This window comes from Rutidosis leptorrhynchoides, chromosome 3 (genome assembly GCF_046630445.1).
Source record: "Rutidosis leptorrhynchoides isolate AG116_Rl617_1_P2 chromosome 3, CSIRO_AGI_Rlap_v1, whole genome shotgun sequence".
Taxonomy (NCBI): Eukaryota; Viridiplantae; Streptophyta; class Magnoliopsida; order Asterales; family Asteraceae; genus Rutidosis; species Rutidosis leptorrhynchoides.
This window is the reverse complement of record NC_092335.1, coordinates 128,631,489-128,641,268: the sequence shown is the minus strand read 5'-3', so window position 1 is coordinate 128,641,268 and position 9,780 is coordinate 128,631,489. Positions and strand designations below refer to the sequence as shown.

Genomic DNA, 9,780 nt, shown 5'->3' with positions numbered 1-9,780 from the left:
TCCAAAGTTGGACCCATAAATAAACAGAAAGCGCAAGGCACCAAACGGGCGGCGGAATAATCTGTAAACTTCACTAAAAATAACAAAACTAGTTACATACGGCTCTTACTGTACACAGTTGGCCAAGTTGCTTACCTACCATACCAAACCTAACCAAAAGCATAAGCAAAAGCAATGAACCTCAACTCCCAACGGGCCCGATCAATCGACATCTTTTGTACTTATATCTAATATCTAAACACTACATCTAATGATTAGTTATTCCAAGTATCTGGCCCGATTACATTTTCTTAATGGCCCTCAAAAAGGGAAAAGAACACAACATCAAGCATTCATTTTTTTCGAACAAACCAATACTTTGTAGCAAGCACACGTTTTTTACATGTACTCGCACACTCAGTCTCATGAGTCATGACGTGTCCCCATGGTATACCTGTTGGTTGATATCTTGTAGCTTAAGAAACAAGATGGCCTTTTCATGTAATTTATGATGTAAAAGAAATAAGCATATCTTTAAGCCCATACTTTAATTTGTGGAAACGGAATAAGCATAACTTTTTCCCCACTTAACCACAGCTTCAACTTTATGCACAACCAAAAGACATGCCAGACTTGCCTAAAATTAACCATAACCCCACTAAAGCTTTTAACCAAGCCAATAGGACCATTCACCTGGAGCGAAAGAGGTAGGCACAACAGCATCATTCATTCATTCATTCATTCATTCATTCACATTAAAATTGAGATGTTATCATGAATTAAGTTGGGAAAACATCGGTACTGTGAAATACAACACCATTACATTTTGTTGACCATAAGGATTTCATTAACAAACCGTTTCAAATGTGCACAAAATATCATATTCATCACCGTGACATAACGTTGATTGTTTTTTCAATTCCATGGACAACTAGAAGAAAGTACCTTCTGGTGGCTGGACAAGCTTACGGTTATGGGGGGCGGCCATCTCTTTCTTCAACTGTACGAGTATGTCTTCCATCATGTACTCCCTCTGCCAATTCGCCAATATCCCAAACTTCTTTGGTTCCACCTACACACATAAATAACATGACATGTCCCATTAGAGTAGTAGACCCTTCCATAAATGCAGGTTACCACTAACCACAAATGCCTAAATAGTATGCAATGCAGCCCTTAATTAGGAAAAAAGTATTCTATGATGCTAAACACAATCACACCAATAAAACCAAAAATCGCACAGGCCACAGATAGGACGACAAATACAAGGGGCAAAAGACTGGAGCTTTTATCAGACAACTTGTTCGACTCAAGCTCGATCGGGTCGAGTTCGAGCAAAAAGTAGATTGTCTTTCAACTCTATATAATTTCAAGTTAGTTACATTTTCCGCATGTCCTGACTAGTCAGAAACTAGATTGTACAGCAGGAAAGTTACTACGGCTCACATATGTTTCCCTTAAATACGATATGATTATTAGGCCGACTCAAGTTCCGAGCAAATAAAAATTAAAATTTCATACTTATGTTCAGCATAAATCCAAAAGCTAGCACAAGTTGTCGTTAAAAAACATGTAAGGTCTTTCAAATCAGAGTACATGCTAGGGTCATGATGATGGTCCAAGTTTAAAGAGTAGTTTGATAAAGAAAATAAAAAACTTAACATAAGAACCAAACAAGCACAAGCTCAAAAAAGGCTTGGTAGAATCAATAAAAATAGGAGGTTAAGAGAAGTAATATTTCATGCTTTCAAGCAACCTATGTCCATATTAGAATATGAATAATTTCCAGGCTCAAGCAGAATCCAAGAACAGATCCTTATGAAAATAATTTGACCCTGAGCAGCTTGTTTTGGTCAGTTTCACTTATATCCATATTTGGCAGCCTAAAGGCTAATAATTGTTCTATAAGATGTGCCTCAACTACACACATACAGAAAAAGGCCTTAACTGAGCAAAAGATGTTAAATATGTTGTGGGTTCATAAAACCTACTCGTATTATGTTTGACTCATAAAGATCAAACATGTACTTTTGAATAGTCTGCGTTGTTTTGAAATATAGAAACACCTTCGCCTCCTCTTGCTTGCCCTTGATATATTGGTTTTCAATCATATTTGGATTTATTATATTGAAATTATGAAATATTGGATAAACCGAGGTTTCCCTTTTTATTTATGATAAAGTATCCCAAAAACTGTAAAGGAAATTTAAAATTAAAATTTGACAACTATCACAGGTTCGTATGCTATCATTGACCAACATAACCAGATTATTCAATTTTATCACCTGCTAACTAAATAATTATTTTGCTTATTGTTACTTTTAGGGCTAGAATCATAATCCTCCTATTAAGGTTTTTGAAGGCGGGAAACCTTTCATTAGAGTCCACCTCCATCCGTCCCTATCTAACCTTTAGGTTCCCGTCCCTACTTGGCCATGCCTATACGAATATTGTCTTAAGATAACACAGCATGATAAGAAGAAAAGTTAAAAAGCAGCTTATGAAAATTCAAATGTTCTAAGGATCAGATTATGTAAAAGACATCAACACTGATAAAAATCATTAAAAATAACTAACTGAAAACATTTAAGTTCGTACCACTCCAGTTTCATGGTTGACGCAAGTCATGTTAACCCGAGAATGGAATCTGACAGTAGGAGGCTTCTCCGGGTAATCTTTGTCACAGAATAGCTTCAATTGGTAAATGCGCCCTTCATGTACACACTGAAAACCACACAATAAAGTAACATTACTTTAGTATGACCACGACACACATTTATAACATACTGCAATGCAATTACACTAGCCACACACGTTTATAAAATAAGGTTCCTCTTGTTGACTAAACAGTCTGTTTACGATAAAGATGCTTAGGTAAAGTCAACAAGTCGTTAGTCAAACACTCAAGCTCAAATCAAATATAATATTGAAGTTCAGAGACAGAAGAAATGGAATTTACGTTGTGAGGACCAATGATGGTGCCTGTCCATGAACGCATATAAATGTCATCTCCATCATCCATCCCATAACTAACGGTGCCATCTCCAATACCCTTTTCTCCCCTCTCAAGCTCCTCTAACAATCTGAAATTTCGAGGCACTGCAACCAATTTTAAATATAATGATTAGATAGATTAAACCTTGTTTAAGTGGTCTACACCCTAAATAGCATGTTAAATAAATATTACACACCTGCATTAGAAATATATATGTTATACTCGGACTTAAATAAATGAAAGAAGTTCACATGAAACACAAATACAAATACAAATCAAAACGAAAATGCAGCTCACACATGCTCTACAAAGTACAAACGAAAGATGAATAAATGTGGCAACCACATCAAGAGGCTACACATACGAACTTCAACAATACATCACTTCCCTCATCAATTATCTTCAATCAAAAGGCATGATAAGTAGGTGTTCATTAAGAAGGACCGCTAACTACTGAAGTGTACACTCACTATTAATCTCAAACAATGGACCACAATTAAAACAAAGCATTCCCGTACCTTAATAAATCTTCAGAAATGAAATTAATCTCAACCTAAATAAATTTTAATTGTCACTTAAGCAAGGCCATAACAGCTAACAGAGCCGACAAAATAACAAACACACAACTGATCTTGTTTTAAAAAAACGATAGGCTATCCGAGACACTAAGAGCTGAGGGACTGGGCGAAAAAAGCACTTATAACACATAAAATACCTATGAATTGCTTATTCATAACATTTTCGAAAATCAAAACAAAAAAGTTCGAAGTCCAAAATCGATAAAATACATGATTTGAAAAGCTTAGAAACTTCACTTAATTGTAAAATCGAAGCCCAAGGCACCGTCTTAGTTCTCCTGGCCTAGGCTGCGCCTCATGACCAAGTATGAACCAAGGCGCCAAGCCTAGTGTCCAGAGGCGCGTAGCGGCTAGGCACAACCTAGGAGTCCTTTTTAAAACCAAGCAACTAATAGCACCTAACCATAATTTACGCCACAACAAACTAGCAAGTTCTAATAATATCCCATTTTAAACAAACACAAACCCTAGAAGTAAACATTGATCAAAATGCAACGAAATTATAAACTACAATCAACGTCGATAAACTGTAGCATTCATAAACAGATAGATCGTGAATATAGTAGCATAAAAGTAATCAAACAAAATAAATCACCAATAATACATAACCTATACATGTTAATTGACCTAAATTAAACCTAACTGTAAAAAACTCAATATACACCGTTTCATCATATATAACGACATCAGAAAAACGAAATAATTGACAAGTAATTAGCTAATTTGCGATTGTAATAGAAGATTAAAATTAGGGCAAATATAGGAGATTGACTGAGAGAGGAATACTGACCCACGACACTAGATCCACCTGAGCCAAGCGTCATGGATTTCGTAATACAAAATTAAGATTTGTATTTGAGGTGGTACGATATTTGGGGATTGAGATCGATTCGATCGAAGAAAATTATTTGAGGGATATGGTGAAAAAGACGGGTCAAAGAAGAAGAAGAAGAATTTAAAGTCAAAAGGAGAGGTGAAACGGGTGAAATAGGGAATAATCAAGCAAATATTAATCAAAGAGAATCTTCTAATTACAGTATTAAAAAAAAAATTATAATTTATAATTTCAGTTAAATTAAATAATTTTACTATATTTTATTCTATATATAAATATAAATACGGCTATTGATGCCTTTGATAAAAATGAATAATTTAGCGCTGAGTAATTCATAATCTAAATGATTTAAATGTTGTAGATGAAATTGATTCTGAATAAAAATATCATATTTGATAATCATTTTGAAGAAATAATGTGCGTTTGTTTACTTCTTAATGGAATGGTTGAGCACTGAATGCTGAACCATTCAATACGTTTGTTTCCGACTTCTTAATGAGATATGGTGGTGATTGGTTCATCATTCAGTGCTGAACCATTCAGAGTTGAAACACCATCTTAACCATTAAGAGGTTAATTTTTATGTAATATTCTTCTTAAATCGTATCCAGAACACTTATCAAATAAAACGATAACAAGTTGATTTATTTGATTCAATTTGTTTATTCAAAATGGTTATTAAACAGCTTATTGTCATTCAGAACTAAATTCATTCAGAGACTCTGAACCATTCAGATTATGAACCATTCAATACTAAATTATTCAGTTTTATCTGAATGATAAAGGTTGTAGATGAAATTGATTCTAAATGATAATATCATATTTGATAATCAACCCACTTAGGGAAAGTTCACCAACATTTTCATAACCGTCTTGGAAGTTGGTCAAGACTTCGAAACTGGGGACAAGCTCTCCAACAACACTATAAGAAGAGATGCTTATTCCAGCATCAAGGCATCTCATCAATCACTCATACATCAAACTCATTAAATTAGATTCAATGGTGAACAAATACCTTAACGGCGTAAAGTGAGATCACAATCCCACTACCTTCGGGGAACCGCCACCAAATAATTAAACACCTCTCACTCCCTTAATCATAGCTAAGTTCTGTGACGACCCGGAAATTTCTAACCAAATTTAAACTTAATCTTTATATGATTTCGACACGATAAGCAAAGTCTGTAATGTTGAGTCTCAAAAATTTTAGAACTGTGTTCATGTATTCAATTACCCTTTGACTGCGCTCGACGATTCACGAACATTTATGTATAAATAGATATGTATATAACTATATTGTTATATTAATTGAAAACGTTAACAAAGTATTAGATGTATAATACTTTACATGAACGTATTTGTTTTAATATATGTTTAATATTTTATCGACGGAATTAAAAGATAATTTCAAATGATTGAATTATCAGATATATTATGATATGGTTACAGGTCCATTGTGATTTGAGAAATCTTTTCTTTTTAACAATATTCGGAATAAATGATAAGTGATTTACAAGTAAGAACAAAAGTGTCAATTATCGGGAACTAGACAAGGGTTAGTGGAGTTTCCTGTTCGATTTCCTATATATGCGTTAACTAGATAGCTTTCATATTATTTAGTGTGAAAGTGAAATTTTGGGAATGTAGATAGCTTAGATAATGGATGACGACAAGTTAAGTAAATCGATGTGTTACGTTAAAATGATTTTCATACATTAATTACCCATTAGACCATACCCTACGATTCACTAATAAACTGTAAATTAAAAATCTGAAACCTGTTATGAGTTATATATGATTTTACTTTCTTAAAACGTTTTATGATATAACGATTTCTATTATTATAACCTTTTAATAAAATGAGTTCTAATATAATTAGTTTTGAAAAACTAAAATTTATAATATTTATTTTAGTTTCAAAAGTATAAAAACGTTTTCGAGAACTATGTTATTAAAAACATTTTGATTATAAAGGTAAATAGTTTATGTATATTATATATATATATATATATATATATATATATATATATATATATATAGGGGTAAGATCAAGAGGGAAGTAACCAATCGGGGGGAAGCGGGGGGAAGCAATTTTTTTTTCCTTCTTCGTTTTTTGAAAAAACTTTGTTCACGAACATTATAGATGAGATGAAAATATGAACATTTAGTAGAGACACTTTGTGATAAATGTTTTTATTTTGGCGGGAAAACGCTCGAAGAAGTAATATATAACAATTATCGTGTTTTTCGAGCGTATTTTGAGGTTTTAGCTATTGGGGTTTAGATATTATGGTTTAGATATTAGGGTTTATAGGGTTTAGATATTAGGGTTTAGAAATTTAGGGTTTAGGGTTTAGATTTAGGGTTTAGATTTAGGATTTAGATTGAGTTTTTAACACGAACGGTTTAGAGTTTAGGGTTTAGGGTTTAGGGTTTGGTGTTTTGGGTTTATGGAATAAACCCAAAACACCAAACCCTAAACCCTAAACCCTAAACTCTAAATCGGGCTAAATTTTACTTCACAAAACATGAAAAAAACGTTCATATTCTTCACGAACAATATTATCTTGAATGTTATTTTTGTCGATCGTTTTCCCGCCTAAATAATAACATTCATCACGAAGTGTCTCTTCTAAATGTTCATATTTTCGTGTGATCTTGACGCCGGAAAAAAAAATTCAAAAAAAACGAAAAAAATTTTTTTTTGCTTCCCCCAGCTTCCCCCCGATTGGTTACTTCCCCATTGATCCTGCCCCTATATATATATATATATATATATATATATATATATATATATATATAGTTTCAAGTTATTGTGTAAACATTACTAGCACTCGTTTATTGATTCAATTGATATTTAGATAAGTTAATATGAACGTACGAGAAGTTAAGATTAAATGTTGGGCATAATTAGATTATATCAATTTTAAGTTTTAAAATGTAAACTTTATGAGATATAATAATTTTTATTATTTAAAATAATTTTTAATTATATATAATAAACTTTGAATATAATTAGTTTTGAAAAACTAAAGATTATATCGTTAAATAAAGATTTTGATTATATATATATGATATATATATTTTCTACTACATAATATAATATAATTGAAACAACCCAACCCGTATTTAAACCGGCCTGTAAAAAATTTTCTTTAATACATTAATATTTAGGTCCCAATTATGTTTCCAAAGCATCTTTAACACAAATAATAAGTTCAATAAGCTTTTAAAACATTTAATACATAGTTTAAATATCCGAAAGGGCAAACACGACCCGACTATTTTAATTTCCAACAAAACTGAGCATGGTGATTGGGGATACGCTACCCAATCCTAATCAATACAAAAGCACGTCTTCTAAAGCAATCTACGCGAGTCCACTAGTTCTCACGCTTACCCGTGCCACCGACTCCATCCAAATCTATAAAAAAAAAAGTAAACAACGAGAGGGTAAGCTGACGCTTAGTGAGTGAAAGTATACTACATACATATATATGCATAAAATGGGCACGCCACACAATAATAAACAAATAGCACATACCGGAGCATTCAAGCATAAAAGCAAGCTAATCTAAGCATACCGTACAATCGCTATACTACAAGCTAACAACATCAACAAAGTAAGTTCACCAAAGACGATGTGAACAACGCCAATAAGCTACACCCGGAGGGTTAGCTACATCACAACAATACATCAATATATACATAAATATAACAAAGCGTAAACCGCCCAAGGTTAACCCCTTAACCTAATACCGAAAGTCAATTACCAAAATGAATATTGGCCGAACTACACGAGCCTTAGTAAATCCGCATCCACACGAGACTACTATCTTCAATACCACAACAACATCGAGGTTTGCCGAACTACACTAGCCTTAGTGAATCCGCATCCACACGAGATCACCACCTTAATAAGATGACCGAAACTACACGCGTCATCGTGAAACCGCATCCACACGTGATCCACTTCCCAATATCAAAACACACGGTCACGAGATTATAAAATCCACTACATCGGGGTTATCCACATCACAACTCAATATCAACCTAAAATCCCTTAAGTGCTTTTTCTTTAGATTAAGATTTAGGTGCTTTAGAATTTTGCGACGCAGTTTATAAATTTTAGTACCCTAATTAAGTTATTGTCGTTTTCCTATAGAATTCCTTTTAAACCTTGGGGTTATATAATCCACGTCACGAGCACATGTGATAACGTGCACACAAAGTGTGCACCTCGCCAAAGGTGGTCAACTGAAACGCACATCCGTGCCAATTGGGCCTATTCACAAGTCCATCAAATCCACCTATATGTGAAGTGAGCTCTATAACCGGGAACCACTTCACCCGACCCGCATCCATCCTACACATACATATGCACATAGGATATTAACACTCACTTTGAAATCTTGATGGATGTCAAACCAAAATCTGCAAACGCCAATGGAAAGTACCTATTCCATTCACCACATAACGAGTAACACAATTAGGGTGGATATACAAATCAACCCAAATCGATAACTAGTGCAATTTCGACCCAATTGCACTTCCAAGCTCAAACCACGTCCAAACTAACCAATAATCACTAACACAAGTGAGAATGGTCCTAATACACCAATTAAACCCAAACATAAGTGTTAAGCACTTAACATTCTCAAGATCGCCCATAAACCCTAATTTTGACCCATAAGAAGTCAACATCTCACCATTAACAAGTTTTGACACCAAAACACATTTAACTCGGGTTTATACTGCAACTTAATTCATTTTAAGTTTATAAACCTTATTAAATCAACAATTGGGTCATAATCATCACCAAGCCCTAATTTTGACTCTATTCAAAATTAGTCGACCACATGAACCCTAAAGGCTTCCAACACCTCAATAATCACTAAATACTAGTGATTACACCCATTTGGAAGTCTTACAAGCTTACACTTGCTCACCACACCCAAAACCCGCTAACAACAACAATAAACCCGAATATTGGTGTTAATCTTCAATTAACAACTAATGGGGTTTCATTTATGCACATACAAGCCAAAAGCCCCAAATTTAGATGATGAACACGAAAATGAAATTCGGAGTTAGAGCTTACCGCTAGTATCACCTTGTAGCTAAGAACGAGGAGAACAAAGTTGTCTCTTACGCGAAAGATCGAATCACGAATCTTCCTTTCCAAATCTCACTTTGAATCAAATGGGGTTTTGAAGTTTTGAGAGAAAATGGAGAAGAAAAAGGAAAAGAAATGAATAAAATGAGATGAGTGGATGGGATTTAAGATCCCAAATCTGGTACACACGCGAAATGACCAAAATGCCCTTGATATCTCTTAAAATTACAAATCTGGTACCGGCTCGCCAGGAACGCCGCGCCGCGACCCACTTTCC

At 34.0% G+C, this 9,780-nt stretch overlaps 1 protein-coding gene across 1 annotated transcript; it reads right to left on the bottom strand.

Moving 5' to 3' along the window:
• Positions 1 to 728: 728 nt before the first annotated feature.
• LOC139896805 (ubiquitin-conjugating enzyme E2 variant 1D) lies at positions 729 to 4,498 on the bottom strand. The gene is made up of 4 exons (XM_071879445.1): positions 4,343 to 4,498; positions 2,939 to 3,078; positions 2,578 to 2,703; positions 729 to 1,051 (listed from the first exon to the last, which is right to left on the bottom strand). The coding sequence occupies exons 1-4, from the start codon at positions 4,374 to 4,376 to the stop codon at positions 911 to 913; spliced, it is 441 nt and encodes a 146-aa protein (XP_071735546.1). The 5' UTR covers positions 4,377 to 4,498; the 3' UTR covers positions 729 to 910.
• Between the last annotated feature and the right edge of the window lie 5,282 nt (positions 4,499 to 9,780).